This window comes from Bufo bufo, chromosome 4, assembly GCF_905171765.1.
Source record: "Bufo bufo chromosome 4, aBufBuf1.1, whole genome shotgun sequence".
Lineage (NCBI taxonomy): Eukaryota > Metazoa > Chordata > Amphibia > Anura > Bufonidae > Bufo > Bufo bufo.
This window is the reverse complement of record NC_053392.1, coordinates 10,031,278-10,056,245: the sequence shown is the minus strand read 5'-3', so window position 1 is coordinate 10,056,245 and position 24,968 is coordinate 10,031,278. Positions and strand designations below refer to the sequence as shown.

The 24,968-nt window shown below is 44.1% G+C and overlaps 1 protein-coding gene across 24 annotated transcripts in view; it reads left to right on the top strand.

The window, feature by feature from the left end:
• LOC120998305 (gastrula zinc finger protein XlCGF26.1-like) overlaps nt 1-24,968 on the top strand; it is a 4,064,644-nt gene that overhangs the window by 1,490,057 nt on the left and 2,549,619 nt on the right. For all 24 annotated transcript variants that reach the window (XM_040428955.1, XM_040428942.1, XM_040428938.1 and 21 more), the window contains one exon: nt 8,220-8,298. In XM_040428955.1, the coding sequence (XP_040284889.1) occupies nt 8,220-8,298 (79 nt within the window). The remainder of the gene's footprint in view (nt 1-8,219; nt 8,299-24,968) is intronic.

Below are 24,968 nucleotides of genomic sequence, written 5' to 3'. Positions count from 1 at the left end.
AATCGAGACTCATCAGACCAGGCAACATTTTTCCAGTCTTCAACAGTCCAGTTTTGGTGAGCTTGTGCAAATTGTAGCCTCTTTTTCCTATTTGTAGTGGAGATGAGTGGTACCCGGTGGGGTCTTCTGCTGTTGTAGCCCACCCGCCTCAAGGTTGTGCGTGTTGTGGCTTCACAAATGCTTTGCTGCAGACCTCGGTTGTAACGAGTGGTTATTTCAGCCAACGTTGCTCTTCTATCAGCTTGAATCAGTCGGCCCATTCTCCTCTGACCTCTAGCATCCACAAGGCATTTTCGCCCACAGGACGGCCGCATACTGGATGTTTTTCTTTTTTCACACCATTCTTTGTAAACCCTAGAAATGGTTGTGCGTGAAAATCCCAGTAACTGAGCAGATTGTGAAATACTCAGACCGGCCCGTCTGGCACCAACAACCATGCCACGCTCAAAATTGCTTAAATCACCTTTCTTTCCCATTCTGACATTCAGTTTGGAGTTCAGGAGATTGTCTTGACCAGGACCACCCCCCTAAATGCATCGAAGCAACTGCCATGTGATTGGTTGACTAGATAATTGCATTAATGAGAAATAGAACAGGTGTTCCTAATAATTCTTTAGGTGAGTATATATACAGTATACTTTCCTCTGTAGTATATATACAGTATACTTTCCTCTGTAGTATATATACAGTATACTGCCCTCTATAGTATATGTATAGTATACTGTTCTCTGTAGTGTGTGTGTGTGTATATATATATATACTGTATATTGTCATCTGTAGTATATACACTATACTGTCCTCTGGAGAATACTGGGGAAGCGGTGAGGCCTCTGATGGAAGCCCTCTTGTTGCCAATTCAAGTGGCGGTGATAAAAACAAAAGGCCACTGTTAAACAGACTCAGAGGAGGCAAAGGGAAAAGCCAGGGCAGATCAGGCGGCAGAAATGGCTGCCAAATTGCCTAGGCAGACCCCTGCCTTAATGGACACAGCTCAGGTCCCTGAAATAACTCCTCTTGTCTCTCTGGAAGTTCTTAAGACCTTACAGAACCAGGCGGGGAAGGAGGAAAGGGACCAGTGGATGTCAAAAGGAGGAACTGATAATGAGGAAGGCCTAATACAGTTCCAAGGGATACTCTGCCTTCCCAGGTCCCTCTACCCCACGATAGCACAGGCAACCCATGGGTTGACGCACCAGTCAAAAAACCATTGTGTGATTTAGTACATTGGTACGCCCCAGGGTTCAGCACTAGAGCAGCTAGATATACTTAAGGATGAATGATTTGTGCCCAGAACAACGTGGGCAAGGTGGTTAAGGTAACCCAGAAATACACACCTCGCCCCTTGTATTTCAACAATTACAGATAGACTACATTCAACTACCCAAGGTGGGCGTGTATGAGTATGTATTGGTGTGTGATGACTTGTTTTCAGGATGGCCAGAAGCATACCCGATAGCTAAGGCCACCGCCTAGACCACAGAAAAGAAGATTATGGCCGAAGTTGGATGCAGGTATGGGGTACCTGAGACCATTGAAAGTGACACAGGTGAAGTGATGCAGGAGATGATGAAGGCTTTGGGTGTAGAACACGCCTTACATGCTTCGTACCATCCACAAAGCAGCAGTAGGGTAGAAAAAAAAAGACAAAAAAAACCTGAATGAGACACTAAAGATTAAAAAAGCAATGGCAGAGACTGGCTTGCCATGGACAGAATGCCTGCCGGTAGCCATCTTTTCAGTAAGGTATACCCCTAACCGTAAGACAGGCCTTAGTCCCTATAGGGTCCTTTTTTGGTCAGTCCCTAGGACAGGATTGTATTTCCCGCAGCAGCTCCAGATGCAACATGGTTGTCTGACAGATTATGTGATCGGTTTGCACAAGCATTTGACTAAAATACATTCTCGAGTTTTTGCTTCACTTTCAGATGCTGAAAAAGTGCCAGGAACCCACCCACTTGTGGAGATTGGGTGGTGGTAAAAAGACACGCCTAATTGGATCTACCCAGTCATTGCAAGAAAGTGTTGAGTCCGGAGACTGGAAAGGATGGTGTTCCTTGTTCCCCCTTGTGCGGCTGTTGATCCTGACTCAAAGAATATGGATCATAAATGAGATAGTAAAAATAGGTTTCTGGGCCGTGAAAAAGTTGTGTAAAAGGAAGAACAAAGCGGTTACAGTCCGATACTTCCAGCCCAGTGATCCATTGATAGTATGGCCCAAAGATTCTCAGTATTAATCATTTTTATGTTCAAGTTCTCGATTATTGTGAAGACTGAAACCCAACTAAGCATCCACCACTCAACATCGCCCCCATATATTCTGTATTAGGGATAGGTGAGAATCTGACTTCCCATTGTATAAGTCCATTACGAGGGAGCCTATCCAATTCCAAAGTGGTAAAGCAACCAACAGGTACAATGGGACAGATTGTAGAACCTACTCAGATTAGGGACAGCGTCCGGCCAATTGAAATGGCTTCAAAAGGGCGGACTGTTGAGGATGTCATGATATTAATGTGAAGCTATTCTGAGGATGTCATGATATTAATGTGAAGCCATTACAATATGGCGCTGGCACCTAGATGTTTACATAGTTTACATACCAAAGTTAGTAAAATAATGCACAATGCGCAGAAGCCAAGTGTTCTCTCTTTTCTTGTTTTTGTATTTTAGCCAATGAAACAATGGCATGAGCCTCAGTAGAGGAACGCCCTCTCTGATGATATAAAAACTGCTTAACTTCCTGTAATAAAGGAGTTTTGATACTTGGTATCAGTTTGGTTCTTCCGTGCACGATAAACTAACAGCTTGTAATTTGGAGCAGGCAGCCAATAAGACAGTACAGCTTGTGTGCATCCAGTGGGAGGTAGGAGAGGACTACAACTCCCAGCATGTCCAGCCTGTTATTATGTGATATCAGAGGACATTACAGGGGGAGGTAGGAGAGGACTACAACTCCCAGCATGTCCAGCCTATTATGTGATATCAGAGGACATTACAGGAGGAGGTAGGAGAGGACTACAACTCCCAGCATGTCCAGCCTATTATGTGATATCAGAGGACATTACAGGAGGAGGTAGGAGAGGACTACAACTCCCAGCATGTCCAGCCTGTTATTATGTGATATCAGGGGACATTACAGGAGGAGGTAGGAGAGGACTACAACTCCCAGCATGTCCAGCCTGTTATTATGTGATATCAGAGGAGATGACAGGAGGAGGTAGGAGAGGACTACAACTCCCAGCATGTCCAGCCTGTTATTATGTGATATCAGAGGACATTACAGGAGGAGGTAGGAGAGGACTACAACTCCCAGCATGTCCAGCCTGTTATTATGTGATATCAGAGGACATTACAGGAGGAGGTAGAAGAGGACTACAACTCCCAGCATGTCCAGCCTGTTATTATGTGATATCAGAGGACATTACAGGAGGAGGTAGGAGAGGACTACAACTCCCAGCATGTCCAGCCTGTTATTATGTGATATCAGAGGACATTACAGGGGGAGGTAGGAGAGGACTACAACTCCCAGCATGTCCAGCCTATTATGTGATATCAGAGGACATTACAGGAGGAGGTAGGAGAGGACTACAACTCCCAGCATGTCCAGCCTATTATGTGATATCAGAGGACATTACAGGAGGAGGTAGGAGAGGACTACAACTCCCAGCATGTCCAGCCTGTTATTATGTGATATCAGGGGACATTACAGGAGGAGGTAGGAGAGGACTACAACTCCCAGCATGTCCAGCCTGTTATTATGTGATATCAGAGGAGATGACAGGAGGAGGTAGGAGAGGACTACAACTCCCAGCATGTCCAGCCTGTTATTATGTGATATCAGAGGACATTACAGGAGGAGGTAGGAGAGGACTACAACTCCCAGCATGTCCAGCCTGTTATTATGTGATATCAGAGGACATTACAGGAGGAGGTAGAAGAGGACTACAACTCCCAGCATGTCCAGCCTGTTATTATGTGATATCAGAGGACATTACAGGAGGAGGTAGGAGAGGACTACAACTCCCAGCATGTCCAGCCTGTTATTATGTGATATCAGAGGACATTACAGGAGGAGGTAGGAGAGGACTACAACTCCCAGCATGTCCAGCCTGTTATTATGTGATATCAGAGGACATTACAGGAGGAGGTAGGAGAGGTAGGGTGGCCAGACGTCCGGTTTTAGGCCGGACAGTCCGGTTTTCAGGCTCCCTGTCCTCCGTCCGGCGCAGTGCCTGGACGGTCGCAGGGATGTCCTCCTTTTCAGTGGCTCACGTCTCAGACAGCAGCATTGTGCTGTCTGAGCGTAAGCTGCAGCAACTGACCAAAGCTTCTCTCACCCCCAGTCAGTCACTAGAGCCGCAGAAATGACTCCCTGTGGCTGACTGAGGGGGAGAGAAGCCCCCCGGCTGCCCCGCTCACCTTCCAATCACAAAGTTCTTCCCTCTCCTCCCCCGTGTTTTTCCAGCCAATGGTGGGGGCGTGGCTTCACGGATATGGGGGCGTGGCTTCATGCCGTTTGGAGGCGTGGTTTTGATCATTGTGGGGGTGGTTTGTGGCGTTGTGGGTGTGGTTTGGGGCATTGTGGGTGTGGTTTGGTGTGTTGTGGGGGTGGTTTGGGTCAGTCCGGCTTTCTAGGGTGAAGCCAGTGGCACCCCCTAAGGAGAGGACTACAACTCCCAGCATGTCCAGCCCGTTATTATGTGATATCAGAGGACATTACAGGAGATAAGAGAGGACTACAACTCTTACATGTCCATTACAGGGGGAGATGGAAGAGAAGAGGACTACAACTCCCAGCATCTCCTTCACTCGATAAATCTATCCGTTCTCCATTTTCTTTTACTTCATACAAAGCTCCGCCCACTGCACTGATCACATGACAGTGACATCATCCCAGGTCCTTCTCTACCACTTCTCTCCACTGCTGAGCTCCGCCCCTGCACTGATCACATGACAGTGACGTCATCCCAGGTCCTTCAGCTCTTGCAGTGCAGCAGATACAGAGCAGGTCCTGGTCGGTAGTCACTGCTGTGGTGTCTGGAGCCTCTTCTTCTCTCTGGTATCAGCCATTTCTCCAGAATCCCCCTTTATCCCCGGTGCTGGGGGCTCTGAGAAGCGGGGTCTCTCCAGGAGCAGTAAGTGCGGTTCTGGATCTCACTAATGCTCTTGTCCCTGGAGGATTTCCAGCCTCTCCTCTCCTCTCCTCATAAAGGCGCCTGCAGTACTAGAAGCCTCCAGCTCCTCCAGTTCTCTCCTCTTCTCCTGAATGACCACCAAGGATGGACAGGAAGGAGATCAGCAGAAGATTATTAGACCTCACCTTGGAGATCATCTCCCTGCTGAGCGGAGAGGTAAACTTTTCTAGATTTCTCTCCTCTTTATTGTATTCTGTAACAAGTCAGACATCGGGAAGGAGAATCCATCATAGGAAGTGATAGGAAGAGTCCAGGGTCCTGGAGAACGGCCTCCAGACCTTCCAAGTGATGGAGAACCTGAAGATCAGCCACCAGTATGGTCAGTGATGGATCATGGAGACCAATAGTCATGTTGTAGGAGCCATGAGAAGGTAAGTAGGCACGTTGTACCCAGGAGGAGAGGAAGCAGAGGAGGAGATGGCCGGAGTGTGGCCTGGAGGGAGGATTTCTACCACTAGTCTGACATCTAGATGATACTGGACTATAACAAGGAGGCCTCCACTACGTCTAGAGCAGTGATGCCCAACCTGCGGCCCGCGCAGTAACAGGACTTTATCAGCGCAGGGCGCGCTGCGAACGGTACAGGCAGTAAAGCGATGCTGCCTGTGCCTGCAATCTCCCCGCCCAGCGCCGCCTCCTAGCTAATTTATTCACTGCACTTGCCTCTGTGAAATTGAAGAGAAGCGCCGTAATCTCGCACTGGCAGAGGCATCAAAGTGCACATGCACCGTCTTCCTGGCCTCTGTCAGTGCGAGAAAACGGTGCTTCTCTTCAATTATACAGAGGCAAGTGCTGTGAATAAATTAGCTAGGAAGCGGCTCTGGGTGGGGGAGGAGATCTGTGGATGACACTGAGGGGGGATATCTGTGGATGACACTGAGGGGGGATATCTGTGGATGACACTGAGGGGGGATATCTGTGGGTGACACTGAGGGGGGGATATCTGTGGGTGACACTGAGGGGGGGATATCTGTGGGTGACACTGAGGGGGGGATATCTGTGGGTGACACTGAGGGGGGGATATCTGTGGATGACACTGAGGGGGGGATATCTGTGGGTGACACTGAGGGGGGTGATATCTGTGGGTGACACTGAGGGGGGTGATATCTGTGGGTGACACTGAGGGGGGTGATATCTGTGGGTGACACTGAGGGGGGTGATATCTGTGGGTGACACTGAGGGGGGTGATATCTGTGGGTGACACTGAGGGGGGTGATATCTGTGGGTGACACTGAGGGGGGTGATATCTGTGGGTGACACTGAGGGGGGATATCTGTGGAAATAACCAGAGACTTTGATCCGTGCCCCGCTAACTGCGTCTGTCCCGGACAACTTGGTGTAACGCATATGAACATTTTTCCGGTCTCCAGCCCAAACCCTCTGATCTGGTAGCGATGTGTATCTTGGAACTTGCGGACCATCGAGTAGCTGGCAGGCAAGTCAACTTACCAGCAAAGGACCACAGCCGCATAGCATCCAGACGGGCTGCATAGAGACCGGGTGAAAGAACCAGACCACGTGGGACGCCACGCGCCATCTTGCCTAGCAACCGGCGGACACGCAGACCTAAGAGCGGTAGAGCACGGCTACAAGTGAGAGAAGCGTCATATCCAAAGGAGCGGCAACGTACACTCGATAGGATTGTTCTTGACATAGCAATCCATCAAGTAATAGTGACGATGTTGGAAGGAATGACTTCTCATTGGGCGGATGTATATTTAATCATTAAGACATATATTGGGAATAGCGCCATCTATGTTTGCCTGGATATAGGAACATTATGACGACATTACCAAATATTGCGCAATTATTTTAAATATAGCATTCGGATATTTCATTGCAGCAGTTGAACTATAAGCCATTTCCAACAAAAAAGAAAGCCGCCTCTCTCCGCTGATTGGGGATACACACTATGGGGATAACCCCCATCATCTCCTTGAATATCACAAGGTCATATTGATTGATTTTATAGTTTCTATAAGCTTTATTTGCATTATGTGAATATTCTATGCTTTGTCTGTTTATATGGAATACTAGGTCGACCTAGGTTTTAGCAATTATTGTGTTTTATGTACATATAATTTTGGAATAAATTCTTGCATTTTAAAACTAGATTTGCGTGTGTACCATCTGATCTCCGATAGCACAGTGCCCCCCTATTTGTTCTTTTAAATTGCCTCTTTTCTGAACGACATTGGGTGTCAAGGGGTGAGCAGCAATCCATTTTTTTCACCGATTGGTGAGCCACTATTACTATACCTTAATAATATTCCAGCTTCTAGTGACTAGATTACTGGAGATGGGGCCATGATCCAGGGAGGGATTCTGAGTGTAGATCTGGAGTCAGGAAGGAATTTCTTTCCCTAAGTGTCTCTCTCCATCCACAGGATTACACCATAGTGAAGAAGACATCGGGGGGGACTCCCATCATCCATGAGTCAGGAGGGTGGAGCAGAACCCCCATCACAGAGCCTCCCCCCCTGATACATGAGCAGAAGATCCTAGAACTCACCCACAAGATGATTGAGCTGCTGACTGGAGAGGTGACACTGCTGGGAATGCTGGGAAATTCTCCAGTAACAGCACTGGGGGGGTCTGGGTGATGACGATGTCATTGTGTTGTCAGGTTCCTGTAAGGTGTCAGGATGTGGCGGTCTATTTCTCCATGGAGGAGTGGGAGTACATAGAAGGACACAAGGATCTGTCCGAGGATGCCATGATGGAGGTTCCCCGGCCTCTGACATCACCAGGTAAGAAGAGATCTACCTGATTATACAGGTGTACGGGTCCCCTGGATACTACTCCCATCATCTCATCATGATATATATATAATATTCTGCTTGTGTCTCCACAGATGGATCCAGGAGGAGAAATCCCCCCGAGAGATGTCCTCGTCCTCTGTATTCCCAGAACTGTCTAGAGGAGAAGCTCCCAGAGAACCATCAGGTAGATGGAGCTGAAGTCTCCCCAGAATCTGACCAGAAAGTGATGGAACCAAAGATCATTTTACATTTTCTTCTTTAGGATGAAAATGTGATGGATATTAAGGCTGAGGCTAAAGCTGAAGCAGAAGAGGAGATGGATTTATGGGACGATCAGCAGGGTAAGGAGGGGGGCTGTCATGGGTCACCTGGATACTACTTCCATCATCTGATCATCACATATAATCAATCTGTCTCTTTCCCTGTGTGTTTCCTACAGATGGGCTTGTAGAAAGAAATCCCCCCGAGAGATGTCCCCGTCCTCTGTATTCCCAGGACTGTCCAGAGGAGAAGCTCCCAGAGAACCATCAGGTAGATGGAGCTTAAGTCTCACCAGAATCTGACCAGAAAGGGATTGAACCAAAGATCATTTTACATTTTCTTCTTGTTTAGGATGAAAATCTGATTGATATTAAGGCTGAGGTTGTAGAAGAAGTGAAGAAGATGGATTTATGGGGCGATCACCAGTGTAAGGAGAGGAGACATCATGTCTATTTTGAGGGTCACATAGATACAATTCCCCTCACCTTATCATCACATGTAATATACTCTCCCTGTGTTTTTCCTACAGATGCACGCAGAGAAAGAAATCCCCCCGAGAGATGTCCCCGTCCTCTGTATTCCCAGGACTGTCCAGAGGAGAAGCTCCCAGAGAACCATCAGGTAGATGGAGCTGAGCCCTATACACATCTATATAGGGGGGTCCTGCAGTCATAGAGGGGTCATAGATTGTGGGGATCTCTTATGTGGATCTGTTAGATTTCCCACCTGTCTGCTGTATTGTCCTGAATTGTTACAGATGACAAATCAGGGGGAAGATGTGACTGATATTAAAGTGGAGGATGAAGAAGAGCGGATGATGGGCGATCCCCCGTGTAAGAATGAGGTGGAGGAGGACATTCCAGTCCATGTGACCACAGGTATGGAATAATGAATGGAGGAAGGGAATTGGGAGGTTTCTTCAGGTGGTGTCACAGTACCTCCCGTGTCAGAGGTCAGAAGATCTGGAAGGCTGGCTGCTCGTGGGGTTAACTGACAACCTCTTGATTCTCAGTGTTGTTGTTTTGTAATGACCACACCTCCGGTCAGGTGCAGCCTTGTAGTCATTACTGCTTCCCCTATTTAGTTCCGTCTCACATTCCTATCCATGAGGTTAATATTCTCTGCCTGGACTTGGAAGAGTTGGTGTGTGGACCTTTGCTGTGTGTTCCTACTCATCCATTCTCTATCAGATAAGTTGTATTGCTATTTGTATTTGGTTGTTCCCTTGTGCTTTGTTGTTTCTAGGCCTCAGGGAGACGCTGGTTCATTCACCTTGGAAGGAACAAGTTGTCTCATTCCCTGTCAATACCTTAGGGCATTTTAGGGCTCCTAGGGTTTAGGTTCCGTTGTATGTATTTTCCCACCATCCAGGTTTATACATACTGACAGGAGTCAGGGCCAGGTTTAGGGGATTCTTAGGAGGTGACCGTTCTCCTCTCCATAGCCTTGAGGCCTAGTACTTTTTCCTTCTCCATCTGTTGTTGTTCTGTGTTTCTCCCCTTCCCGTTATCCGTGACATTATCAACCGCCCAAAAAAACACCATTTTGTTTGTATCAGTGCAACTATGGATCCCATTTCTGCACTGGTCGGTCAACTCCAGGGGCTGTCTCTGGGGGAAGTAGCAATTTTATTTGGTTCAGGGAGTCGTGCAAGTTGTATTGTAAACTCCGCCCACGCTCTTCTGGGGACAGGAGTCAAAGAGGGGGTATAATTATTTCTTTGCTTAAAGATGACGCTCAGTGTTTGGCTATTTCGTTGTTGACCGGATCACTGGCTCTCCGGTCGGTAGATGAATCTTTCAAAGCTTTAGGGCTTATCTATGATGACTTAGATCGGATTTTCCTGTCCGAGACCAAGTTGCGTGGCTTGCAGCAGGGAGGAAGTTCTGTAGAGACCTACTGCTCTGAATTTAGGAGATGGTCTACTGATAAGGAGTGGAATGACCCAGCTCTCCGTAGTCAATTTTGTCAAGGACTGTCTGAGAACCTGAAGGACGCCTTGACATTTCACGCAAATCCAGAGTCATTGAGCCTGAGGGAGAGATCTAAAGTTCCTCTCGCCCGGGACGTATTATCATACGCAGAAGTGGTCTCTTCTGACACTCTGGGTAAAGAGACACTCGAGCTCGCGTCTGGTGATGAGCCAATGCAATTGGGTCAGGTCACACATAGACCAGGTGGTAACAACTTTAGGGTTAAGAAAAGACTTTGCTTTTTCTGTGGTAAAACAGGACATTTTGTTAAAGGTAACCTGTCACCGGGTGACTTATCTCAGGGACAGGATTCATCTCAGGTTAATTTGCATATGTATCAAATCTTTTTTTTTTACACCATAAAAGCACAGAGAGCTATGGGGACTGGGTATTGCAGATGTGCTAGTGGCCATCTAGCAACCCATGTCCTCAGCTCTATACACAAAATCCCGGTGACAGGTTCTCTTTAACGTATGTCCTTGTGTTAAACACCAAGGTGAAAAGGGAAGAAAAAAAATCCTAATGTGTCTAGTCCTCTTCTCACTCTTGGTAGTGTGGATGGGGAAGTTGAGAATTTACTTTGTCTTTTACCGGTAGTACCCGATTTCTCCTGCCTGCCAAGGTGGCGCTAGATTCCAAAACTGTGGAAATAGAAGTATTTATTGACAGTGGGGCAGGGATTAATCTAGTGGATGGCGATGTTTGAGATTGATTCTGCTCCTCTCTCACAAATGGTGCAGGACATTCGCCTACAGGTGGGAGATTCTCATCAAGAATCTGTTTCGTGTTTTGTGTTGGAGGGTCTACCTGCTCCTCTGGTGCTGGGTTTGCCGATTGGCAAGCGAGACAGATTCTTGATTGGAGTGATTTTTGCATAGACAACTGTCTCAGCACGTCTCTTTCTGTTGTAACCACTAAAGTAATTCCTCCTTTTATTTCAGACTTGATGTTGATGTTTTCTTTGAAAGTGGAGTCCAGGAGTTGCCTCCACATCGGGAGTATGATTGCCTCGTCAACCTTATTCCCGGAGCTGGGTTGCCCATGTCTCGGTTGTATAATCTTTCTAAACCCGAAAGAGTTGCCATGCGAGATTATATGAGAGTTTGGCTAAAGGTCATATTAGACTATCTAAGTCTCCATTGGCTGCAGGATTCTTCTTTGTAAAGAAAAAGAACGTAACTCTTAGGACATGTCTAGACTTTCGTGAGCTTAACCGCTTTACTGTCCGTGATCCCTATCCCCTTTCTTTGATCCCAGATTTATATAATCAAATTATCGGTGCCAAGGTGTTCTCTAAGTTGTTTTTGAGGGGGGCATATCATCTGGTAAGGATCAAGGAGGGGGACAAATGGAAAATGGCATTTAATACCCTTACTGACTTACTAGTCAGTAAGGCTTGATTTAAATCATAGTTTTCTACATAAAGACTAATTCTGGCTGGTATAACTTATAATATGCAAGTAGATGAAGATTTAAACAACTTTTCATATTAGTTTGATTCGGTTGATTCTGCATTCATAGGTTTGTAGAAGTTAGGATTAAGGTATTTTTCTCAACTCTGTTCATGTTATAACATTTTTGCTGTGAAGAAGAGGCCTGTGATCTCTGCTGAGTCAAATTCAGTTTTGAGAACTGCAAAAGTAAACCAAGCATCTGTGATAATATCTTGTAGGCAGAGAAACTGCCCAATAATCTTACAAAAACCTCTGGAAGAGCAGGACATTGTGAATGGATTAATGGAATTTATTTACCAAATAAATTACACATATAGAAACCTAGAATGTGTCGGCAGATAAGAACCATTTGGCCCATCTAGTCTGCCCAATATACTGAATACTATGGATAGCCCCTGGCCCTATCTTATATGAAGGATGGCCTTATGCCTATCCCATGCATGCTTAAACTCCTTCACTGTATTTGCAGCCACCACTTCTGTAGGAAGGCTATTCCATACATCCACTACTCTCTCAGTAAAGTAATACTTCCTGATATTACTTGTCAACCTTTGCCCCTCTAATTTAACACTATGTCCTCTTGTAGCAGTTTTTCTTCTTGTAAATCTTCTCTCCTCTTTTACCTTGTTGATTCCCTTTTATGTATTTAGCAGTTTCTATCATATCCCCTCTGTCTCGTCTTTCTTCCAAGCTATACATGTTAAGGTCCTTTAATCTTTCCTGGTAAGTCTTATCCTGCAATCCATGTACTAGTTTAGTAGCTCTTCTCTGAACTCTCTCCAAAGTATCAGTATCCTTCTGGAGATATGGTCTCCAGTACTGAGCACAATACTCCAAATGAGGTCTCACTAGTGCTCTGTAGAGCGGCATGAGCGCCCCCCTCTGTCTACTGGTAATGCCTCTCCCTATACACCCCAGCATTCTGCTAGCATCTCCTGCTGCTCTATGACATGGTCTGCCTACCTTTAAGTCTTCTGAAATAATGACCCCTAAATCCCTCTCCCCAGATACTGAGGTCAGGACTGTATCACTGATTGTATATTCTGCTCTTGGGGTTTTACGTCCCAGGTGCATTATCTTGCACTTAACATAAAATTTTAGTTGCCAAATTTTTGACCATTCCTCTAGTTTTCCTAAATCCTTTTCCATTTGGTGTATCCCTCCAGGAACATCAACCCTGTTACAAATCTTTGTGTCATCAGAAAAAAGACACACCTTACCATCGAGGCCTTCTGCAATATATATTAAACAATATGGGTCCCAGAACAGATCCCTGAGGTACCCCACTGGTAACAAGACCTTAGTCTGAATATACTCCATTGACTACATCCCTCTGTTGTCTGTCCCTCAGCCACTGCCTAATCCATTCAACAATATGGGAGTCTACGTACAGCCTTATTCTACATAATTAAAAAACAAATCTTTATTTCATGATAGAATAACCTTTGGATGGTAATATATTTTCCTCAAAAAGCATTTTATATAAAAAAAAATCTGATTTAAATTAAAAAAAATCGATTTAAATAAAAAAAATCTGATTTTTTTAGATTTTTTTTTAAAAAATCATTGATTTTTATCCACCCTGCCTGAAAGGTCATTTCGAGAATTTGGTTATGCCCTTTGAGTTGACCAATGCTCCTGCTGTTTTTCAACATTTCATCAATGACATCTTTCATCATAGAAACATACAGTAGAATGTGTCGGCAGATAAGAACCATTTGGCCCATCTAGTCTGCCCAATATACTGAGTACTATGGATAGCCCCTGGTCCTATCTTATATGAAGGATGGCCTTATGCCTATCCCATGCATGCTTAAACCCCTTCACTGTATTTGCAGCTACCACTTCTGCAGGAAGGCTATTCCATGCATCCACTACTCTCTCAGTAAAGTAATACTTCCTTATATTACTTTTAAACCTTTGCCCCTCTAATTTAAAACTATGTCCTCTTGTAGCAGTTTTTCTTCTTTTAAATCTTCTCTCCTCTTTTACCTTGTTGATTCCCTTTATGTATTTAGCAGTTTCTATCATCTCCCCTCTGTCTCGTCTTTCTTCCAAGCTATACATGTTAAGGTCCTTTAATCTTTCCTGGTAAGTTTTATCCTGCAATCCATGTACTAGTTTAGTAGCTCTTCTCTGAACTCTCTCCATAGTATCAATATCCTTCTGGAGGTATGGTCTCCAGTACTGAGCACAATACTCCAGATGAGGTCTCACTAGTGCTCTGTAGAGTGGCATGAGCGCCTCCCTCTGTCTACTGGTAATTCCTCTCCCTATACACCCCAGCATTCTGCTAGCATTTCCTGCTGCTCTATGACATTGTCTGCCTATCTTTGAGTCTTCTGAAATAATGACCCCTAAATCCCTTTCCTCAGATACTGAGGTTAGGACTGTATCACTGATTTTATATTCTGCTCTTGGGTTTTTACACCCCAGGTGCATTATTTTGCACTTATCCACATTAAATTTTAGTTTCCAGATTTTTGACCATTCCTCTAGTTTTCCTAAATCCTTTTCCATTTGGTGTATCCCTCCAGGAACATCAACCCTGTTACAAATCTTTGTGTCATCAGCAAAAAGACACACCTTACCATCGAGGCCTTCTGCAATTTCGCTGATAAAGATATTAAACAATATGGGTCCCAGAACAGATCCCTGAGGTACCCCACTGGTAACAAGACCATGGTCTGAATATACTCCATTGACTACAACCCTCTGTTGCCTGTCCCTCAGCCACTGCCTAATCCATTCAACAATATGGGAGTCCAAGCCCAAAGACTGCAATTTATTGATAAGCCTTCTTTGTGGGACAGTATCGAAAGCCTTACTGAAGTCTAGATAAGCAATGTCTACTGCACCTCCTCACATCTATTATTTTAGTCACCCAATCAAAAAAATCAATAAGATTAGTTTGACATGATCTCCCTGAAGTAAACCCATGCTGCTTTTCATCTTTCAATCCATGGAATTTTAGATGTTCCACAATCCTCTCCTTAAGTATGGTTTCCATAAATTTCCCCACTATTGATGTTAGGCTTACTGGCCTATAGTTGCCCGATTCCTCCCTACTACCTTTCTTGTGAATCGGCACAGCATTTGCTAATTTCCAATCTTCTGGGACGACTCCTGTTGCCAGTGATTGGTTAAATAAATCTGTTAATGGTTTTGCTAGTTCACCCCTGAGCTCTTTTAATAGCTTTGGGTGTATCCTATCAGGCCCCTGTGACTTAATTGTATTGATTTTAGACAGCTGACTTAGAACCTCTTCCTCTGTAAAGACACATGCATCAAAAGATTCATTAGTCGTAGGCGAAACCTTGGGATCTAGTGATCACCAGTCAGTGTGGTTTAATATAAGAACTGTGAAAGAGTCCCACCACACAAAAACAAAAGTTTTAGACTTTAGAAAAACAGACTTTTCAAAAATGAAATTAGTCATAAATGAGTCCTTATCAGACTGGAACGTATTACATGGAGTCCAGGAGAAATGGGACTACTTAAAAGGTGCATTATTGAAGGCAACAGAAAATTGCATTAGACTTGTCAGTAAAAGCAAAAAAAGGAAGAGACCACTGTGGTACTCAGCAGAAGTGGCCCAAATCATTAAAAATAAAAAGCTAGCATTTTGTAATTATAAAAAAAACCAGAGCAATGAAGATAAGGAAATCTACAAGATTAGGCAGAGAGAGGCCAAGCAAGTTATAAGAACTTCTAAAGCGCAGGCAAAAGAAAAACTAGCTCAGTCTATGAAAAAAGGGGATAAGACATTCTTCAGATATATAAATGAAAAAAGGAAATTAAAACAAGGAATAACTAAATTAAAAACAAAGGACGGAAGGTATGTAGAAGAGAATAAAGGGCTAGCCGACTGCCTTAATGAATACTTCTGTTCAGTTTTTACAAAAGAAAAAGGAGAAGGACCTCCACTAGAAAGGATGACTAATAAATCATTTGATGCATGTATCTTTACAGAGGAAGATGTTCTAAGTTTGCTGTCTAAGGTAAAGACAAATAAGTCACAGGGGCCTGATGAGATACACCCAAAATTATTAAAAGAGCTTAGTGGTGAGCTGGCAAAACCGTTAACAGATTTATTTAACCAATCATTAGTAACAGGAGTCGTCCCGGAAGATTGGAAATTGGCAAATGTCGTGCCCATTCACAAGAAAGGTAGTAGGGAGGAATCGAGCAACTATAGACCAGTGAGTCTGACATCAATAGTAGGCAAATTAATGGAAACCCTATTAAAGGATAGGATTGTGGAACATCTAAAATCCCATGGATTGCAAGATGAAAAACAACATGGGTTTACTTCAGGGAGATCATGTCAAACAAATCTTAGATTTTTTTTGACTGGGTGACTAAAATAATAGACGGTGGAGGTGCAGTAGACATCGCATATCTAGATTTTAGTAAGGCTTTTGACACTGTCCCACATAGAAGACTTATCAATAAACTGCAGTCATTGAGCATGGACTCCCATATTGTTGAGTGGATTAGGCAGTGGCTGAGTGACAGACAACAGAGGGTTGTAGTCAATGGAGAACATTCAAAACAAGGTCATGTTACCAGTGGGGTTCCACAGGGATCTGTACTGGGACCAATTTTTTTAATATCTTCATAAGTGATATTGCAAAAGGCCTCGATGGTAAGGTTTGTCTTTTTGCTGATGACACAAAGATATGTAACAGGGTTGATGTTCCTGGAGGGAAACGACAAATGGAAAAGGATTTAGGAAAACTAGAAGAATGGTCAGAACTCTGGAAACTGAAATTTAATGTGGCTAAGTGCAAGATAATGCACCTGGGGCGTAAAAACCCAAGGGTAGAATATAGAATATTTGACACAGTCCTGACCTCAGTATCTGAGGAAAGGGATTTAGGAGTAATTATTTCAGAAGACTTAAAGGTGGGAAGACAATGTAATAGAGCAGCACGAAATGCCAGCAGAATGCTTGGATGTATAGGGAGAGGTATAAGCAGTAGAAAGAGTGAAGTGCTTATGCCGCTGTACAGAACACTGGTGAGACCTCACTTGGAGTATTGTGCGCAGTACTGGAGGCCATATCTCCAGAAGGATATAGATACTCTAGAGAGAGTTCAGAGAAGAGCTACTAAACTAGTACATGGATTGCAGGATAAAACTTACCAGGAAAGGTTAAAGGACCTTAATATGTATAGCTTGGAAGAAAGAAGAGACAGAGGGGATATGATAGAAACTTTTAAATACATAAAGGGAATCAACTCGGTAAAGGAGGAGAGCATATTTAAAATAAGAAAAACTACCACAAGAGGACACAGTTTGAAATTAGAGGGGCAAAGGTTTAAAAGTAATATAAGGAAGTATTACTTTACTGAGAGAGTAGTGGATGCATGGAATAGCCTTCCTGCAGAAGTGGTAGCTGCAAATACAGTGAAGGGGTTTAAGCATGCATGGGATAGGCATAAGGCTATCCTTCATATAAGATAGGGCCAGGGACTATTCATAGGATTCAGATATATTGGGCAGACTAGATGGGCCAAATGGTTCTTATCTGCCGACACATTCTATGTTTCTATGTTTCTAGTCTTCTTTCCTAACTGAGGTCCTTTTCCTTCATTTTCCTTTTGTAAAGACTGAACAGAAGTATTCATTGAGGCAGTCAGCTAGTTCTTTATCTTCTTCCATATACCTTCCTTCTTTTATTTTTAATTTGGTAATTCCTTGTTTTAGTTTCCTTTTTTCATTTATGGATCTGAAGAATGCCTTATCGCCTTTTTTCCCTGACTGAGCTAATTTCTCTTCTGCCTGTGCTTTAGAAGCTCTTATAACTTGTTTGGCCTCTCTCTGCCTAATCTTGTAAATTAGCCTGTCACCCTCGTTTTTTTTTTTTTTATAATTCCTAAATGCTATCTTTTTGTTTTTAATGATTTTGGCCACTTATGCTGAGTACCACAGTGGTCTTTTCCTTTTTTTGCTTTTACTGACAAGCCTAATGCAATTTTCTATTGCCTTCAATAGTGCCACTTTTAAGTAGTCCCATTTCTCCTGGACTCCAATGAAGCTGTTCCAATCTGATAGGGACTCGTATACCACTAATCTAATTTTAGAAAAATCAGTTTTTCTAAAATCTAAAACTTTTGTTTTTGTGTGGTGTGACTCAGTGACTGTACTTATAGTAAACCACACTGACTGGTGATTACTAGATCCCAAGCTTTCCCCTACAGTAATATCATATACCAAATTCCCATTTGTGAATACTAAATCTAAAATGGCCTCCTTCCGGGTTGGCTCCTCAACTACTTGCTGTAGAGATAATCCCAGTAGGGAATTTAGAATATCTGTACTCCTGGCAGAACTAGCTATTTTGGTTTTCCAGTTTACATCAGGAAGATTGAAGTCTCCCATAATGATAACTTCCCCCTTCAATGTCATATTAGCTATTTCCTCAACTAGTAGATCATCTAATTCTTTGACTTGGCTAGGTGGTCTATATATCACACCTACACGAGTTACCTTATGATTATCAAGCTGCAAGGTAACCCAAACTGACTCTAAATTGTTCTCGCTAACTTGTATCAAATTAGATTTTATGCTGTCTTTCACATACAGGGCCACCCCTCCCCCTTCTTGCCTTCTCTGTCTTTCCTGTATAGAGAGAACCCTGGTATTGATATATCCCAGTCATTACTCCCCTTGAACCACGTCTCAGTAACAGCCACTACATCTATATTCTCAGATGCCATTATAGCCTCAAGTTCATTGATCTTATTCCCTAAACTGCGAGCATTTGTAGATCAGAATCAGAGCTTGTCATTTCTTAACCTTTGTGCTACTGGCATCTTCTGGCATTGTTTCGGGGGGCAGTCGGACTGCTGGATTATCACTCTTTTGCCCCCCTTTCCTAGTTTAAATGCTCCTTAGCAAATACTTGTAACTGTTCACCGAGGACATTCGTTCCTTTGAGAGAAAGATGCAAACCATCTTTCTTGTACAGTTCTTTTCCATTCCAACAAGAGCTAACATGAGACACAAAGCCAAACCCTTGGTTCCGACACCATTCACCAAGCCATACATTGAATTCCTTAATGCGCATCTTCCTGTCATGCTGAAGGTTATGCACAGGCAAAACTGCAGAGAATGAAACATTTGATGCAACCTCCCGTATATCCTTTCCAAGTGTGTGAAAAGCTTCTTTCACCTTTGAAACCTCATTGCAAGCCAGATCGTTTGTCCCCAGATGGACAATAACATCCACTTCCCTTTCCTGCTTTGCTTGCCTAACAATATTAAGGATCCGTCGTCTATCCCTGCTAGCGGTAGCACCAGGGAGACATCTTACAACACCATTCTCCTCAAACTTCACACCTCTTATGATGGAATCGCCCACCAACAGTTGCTTACTATCAGTCCTCACCTTCTCCTTTTTGTCTTTGGCTGCAGTCTTGCATACTTTGGGCATGGGAGATGATTGTTTCTCACCCACTGTGCTTGAGCCATCCGCCATGTTGCTCTTGCACTCTGAAAGTGCTGCAAATGAATTATGGAGAGCCACAGACTGTGGGACATGTCTTCTATCCACAACTCTCAGTCTACCAGAACCTACAGTAACCCATCTTCCATTTCTAGGGGGCCTCTGTGGCAGTGGCATTGCAATGTTCTCAGTCTGAGTTTGCTTAATGGTTAATTTACAAATCTCATATTTCAAAAAGGTAATTTCCTGTTGCATTATGGAGAGCTGTCTACAGATCAGACAGTATCCAAACCTTTGAAGTGTGGAACCTGAAATAAAAGCACAACAATTCCTGCACAGAACCAGGTCTGCCATTGCAAAGAGGGGGAAAAAAATAAATAAATCATTATTTAAACAAACAAATCTTACTTGTTTAGATTGTATCCACCTCCAGATTACCTCCTGAGTATCTCCTGAATATCTCCATCTGGTGAGCAGGTGAGCAGGTTTGTGGTGGTGTATCTGGATGATATTCTAATTTATTCTCCTGACATACAGACTCATCAGTATCATGCGAGACAGGTTTTACAGATCCTAAGGAGAATAAATTGTATGCTAAGATGGAGAAGTGTTTACTTACGGTCTCGGAAGTGCAATCCTCGGTTACCTACTCTCTTCTTCAGGTTTTCGTATGGATCCGGAAAAAGTCTGTGCTGTGTTGGACTGGGATCGACGGTAAAATCTGAAAGCGCTCATGCGATTTTTGGGGTTTACCAATTACTAGCGTAAATGTATCTTGAACTACTCGACTGTCATTTAAACCATTAACTTATATGACTAAGAAAGGTGCGGATTTCTCAGTCTGGTCGGATGAGGCATTACAAGCCTTTCAGCGATAAAGGAATGTTTTGCCTCGGCTCCTGTACTGGTGCAACCTGATGTGTCACAGCCATTCATTGTGGAAGTTGATGCATCTGAGGTGGAGGTTGGAGCAGTCTTGTCACAGGGTCCTTCTCCTAGCAAATGGCGCCCATGCGCTTTTTTCTCAAAAAAAACTCTCTACTGCCGAAAGAAATTATGATGTAGGTAATAGAGAGTTGCTTGCCATCAAGTTGGCATTTGAGGAATGGCGCCATTGTTTGGAAGGAATGGTTCATCCTATTACGATAATTACTGATCACAAGAATTTGGCTTATCTGGAGTCTGCTAAACGGCAGAACCCAAGGCAGGCCAGATGGTCGCTGATTTTTACCATATTTAATTTCAATGTCACCTATCGCCCTGGGATTAAGAACGTCAAGGCGGATGCCTTGTCGCATAGTTTCCTGGGGATGGGGGTGATTCAGAAGATCCGGGTCCTATCTTGTCTGAGGGGGTGGTGATTTCCGCCTTATATCCCAACCTTGAGGCAGAGGAGTTGGAGGCCCAGGCACTGGATTCTTGTCCTCCGGGGAAGCTGTTTGTCTCTTCTGACAGTAGCACAAGGTGTTCGAGGAACATCACTGTACGGTTCTTGCAGGGCACCCTGGGAGTAGATCTACGATCAATCTCATCTCTCATAGATTCTGGTGGCCGGGGTTGCATAAAAGTGTGGAGGGCTAGATGTCAGCCTGTAGTATCTGTGCACGTGCTAAGGTGACACATACGCGGCCTTCAGGATCTCTTCTTCCATTGTCCATCCCGTCCAGAACCTGGACGCATTTGTCCATGGACTTTATCACTGATTTGCCGAGTCCTTCAGGAAAAACTGTAATTCTGGTAAGATGTTGCACTTTATAGCATTACCAGGGCTACCTAATGCTAAAACTCTCGCACAATTGTTTGTTGACAACATCGTGAAGCTACGCGGCATTCCCTCAGATGTTGTGTCTGATAGCGGGACTCAGTTTGTTTTCAGATTCTGGAAGGCATTCTGCACTCGCTTGGGGGTACAATTGTCCTTCTCTTCGGCCTTTCACCCTCAATCGAACGGACAGACTGAGCGCACTAACCAGAATCTGGAGACTTATCTGAGATGTTTTGCCTCAGAGAATCAGGAGGAGCGGTCTTATTTTTTGTCTTTGGCCGAATTCGCTATAAATAACCGTAGGCAGGAGTCCACTGATAAGTCCCCGTTTTTTGGAGCATATGGGTTCCATTCGCAGTTTGGCACATTCTCTGGTTCTGTGACTTTTGGTATACCTGAAGAGAAAAGATTTTCCTCTTCTTTGTCATATAATTGGCGGAAAATTCTAAATAATCTGAAAAAGATGGGCAAGAAGTATAAACGAATAGCTGACAAGAGACGTATGAGTGGTCCGGACCTGAGAGTGGGTAATTCTGTGTGGCTGTCCACAAGAAACATTAAGCTGAAAGTACCTTCATGGAAGCTGGGTCCAAAGTTTATTGGTTTGTATAAGATCTCTGCCATTATTAACCTCCGAGCCTTTCGTCTTGACCTTCCGCAGACTTTAAAGATTCATAATGTTTTCCACAGATCTTTACTTAAGAGATATGTCGAACCTGCTGAACTGTCTTCGCTGCCACCCCCTCCTGTCATGGTGGACGGTAATCTGGAATTTCAGATCGCCAACATTGTGGACTCTCGAATTCTCCATAGATCCCTCCAGTATCTGGTTCATTGGAAGGGTTACGGTCCAGAGGAAAGAATGTGGGTTCCAGCAGCCGACGTTAATGCCAGTCTCCTTGTGAAAGCCTTTCGCAAGGCTAATCCGGATAAGGCCGGTCCTGGGTGTCCGGAGGTCACCCATAAAAGGGGGGGTACTGTCACAGTACCTCCCGTGTCAGAGGTCAGAATATCTGGAAGGCTGGCTGCACGTGGGGTTAACTGACAGCCTCTTGATTCTCAGTGTTAATGTTTGATAATGACCACACTTTTGGTCAGGTGCAGCCTGTTTGTCATTAACTGCTTCCCCTATTCTGTCTCACACTCCTATCCATGCGGTTGATATTCTCTTCCTGGACTTGGAAGAGTTGGTGTGTGGACCTTTGCTGTGTGTTCCTGCTCATCCATTCTCTATCAGATAAGTTGTATTGCTATTTGTATTTGGTTGTTCCCTTGTGCTTTATTTCTAGCTCTCAGGGAGACGCTGGTTCATTCACCTTGGAAAGAACAAGTTGTCTCATTCCGTGTCACTACTTTAGGGCATTTCAGGGCTCCTAGGGTTTAGGTTCCAGTGTGTGTATTTTCACACCATCGGGGTTTATACATACAGTCAGGTCCATAAATATTGGCACATCGACACAATTCTAAAATTTTTGGCTCTATATGCCACCACAATGGATTTGAATTGAAACGAACAAGATGTGCTTTAACGGCAGACTGTCGGCTTTAATTTGAGGGTATTTACATCCAAATCATGTGAACGGTGCAGGAATTACAACAGTTTGCATATGTGCCTCCCAGTTGTTAAGTGACCAAAAGTAATGGGACAGAATAATAATCATAAATCAAACTTTCACTTTTTAATACTTGGTTGCAAATCCTTTGCAGTCAATTACAGCCTGAAGTCTGGAACGCATAGACATCACCAGACGCTGGGTTTCATCCCTGGTGATGCTCTGCCAGGCCTCTACTGCAACTGTCTTCAGTTCCTGCTTGTTCTTGGGGCATTTTCCCTTCAGTTTTGCCTTCAGCAAGTGAAATGCACGCTCAATCGGATTCAGGTCAGGTGATTGACTTGACCATTGCATAACATTCCACTTCTTTCCCTTAAAAAACTCTTTGGTTGCTTTTGCAGTATGCTTTGGGTCATTGTCCATCTGCACTGTGAAGCGCCGTCCAATGAGTTCTGAAGCATTTGGCTGAATATAAGCAGATAATATTGCCCGAAACACTTCAGAATTCATCCTGCTACTTTTGTCAGCAGTCACATCATCAATAAATACAAGAGAACCAGTTCCATTGGCAGCCATACATGCCCACGCCATGACACTACCACCACCATGCTTCACTGATGAGGTGGTATGCTTAGGATCATGAGCAGTTCCTTTCCTTCTTCATACTCTTCTCTTCCCATCACTCTGGTACAAGTTGATCTTGGTCTCATCTGTCCATAGGATGTTGTTCCAGAACTGTGAAGGCTTTTTTAGATGTCGTTTGGCAAATTCTAATCTGGCCTTCCTGTTTTTGAGGCTCACCAATGATTTACATCTTGTGGTGAACCCTCTGTATTCACTCTGGTGAAGTCGTCTCTTGATTGTTGACTTTGACACACATACACCTACCTGCTGGAGAGTGTTCTTGATCTGGCCAACTGTTGTGAAGGGTGTTTTCTTCACCAGGGAAAGAATTCTTCGGTCATCCACCACAGTTATTTTCCATTGTCTTCCGGGTCTTTTGGTGTTGCTAAGCTCACCGGTGCGTTCCTTCTTTTTAAGAATGTTCCAAACAGTTGTTTTGGCCACGCCTAATGTTTTTGCTATCTCTCTGATGGGTTTGTTTTGTTTTTTCAGTCTAATGATGGCTTGCTTCACTGATAGTGACAGCTCTTCGGATCTCATCTTGAGAGTTGACAGCAACAGATTCCAAATGCAAATAGCAGACTGGAAATGACCTCTGGACCTTTTATCTGCTCATTGTAATTGGGATAATGAGGGAATAACACACACCTGGCCATGGAACCGCTGAGAAGCCAATTGTCCCATTACTTTTGGTCCCGTAACAAGTGGGAGGCACATATGCAAACTGTTGTAATTCCTACACCGTTCACCTGATTTGGATGTAAATGCCCTCAAATTAAAGCTGATAGTCTGCAGTTAAAGCACATCTTGTTTGTTTCATTTTAAATCCATTGTTGTGGTGTATAGAGCCAAAAATGTTACAATTGTGTCGATGTCCCAATATTTATGGACCTGACTTTACTGACAGGAGTCAGAGCCAGGTTTAGAGATTTCCTAGGAGGTGACTGTTCTCCTCTCCCTAGCCTTGAGGCCTAGTACTTTGTCCTTCTGTTGTTGTTCTGTGTTCCTCCCCTCCCCGTTCTCCGTGACAGTGAGGCTCCACCTTAGAGCTGCAGTTACCCCTGTGTTATGTACAGGAGCAGAGGGAGCTGTGACTGCTCATAGTCCTCTCTGAGCTCTTCTCTCCATCCTCTCATGGTCTAGGTTAGGCACTCGGCTTATCATCAGGTTTTGGGTGGCACCGGCTGTGATGAACAGCTGCAGTAATGGCTCTAGTTAAAGAGATTCCTTCGTGAAAATGGGGTATTTTATAAATCTCAATATTTATTGAAAACTGTTTTATTTTGGCCGTACTTTCCCATATTATCTCTTGGTGCCCCTATCATTAATAGTAAGTCAACGGGGCGAGAGGTGTATGGAGCAGGAACACGAGCTGTGGGTATCGGCTGTATTATAAAACCTATCCCAGTCTTTTAATCCCTTAGGTGCTGTGATCAGTAGTGCCTGTGGTATCTGAGTGGTTGTATAGGGGAGGCGCTTACTCTGCCCTCTGATAGGAGCACCCGTGGTGAACTTGCAGGGCGCTGATTGTTTGCTATGATAGCCTGCGGCCCTATGAAGGCTGAAAAGTTGATCCTAAGGCTCAGTCTGACTGGCAGCCTGTGAAAATCCCATAGACTATGATAGTATATTATTGCATTCTATGGTACAACGATCACATGTATATGTTACCTAAGGAGCCACTGTGGCACAGAGTAAGATCGTCATGTCGTTTTTAGCGTATAATGAACACCATAAAAACAAAACCCAAAAAACCATGGCAGAAATGCAAGATATAGGGAATTAATTGGTGCCAAGAAAATATAAAACTTGTCCCACACAAAAATAAGCCCTCATCAGAAGTAAAAAAGGTTATGGTTCTTAGAAGGTGTTATTTTTCCTCCCCACATTCCAAGAGCCATAACTTGGAATTTTCCGGTCACACTCCT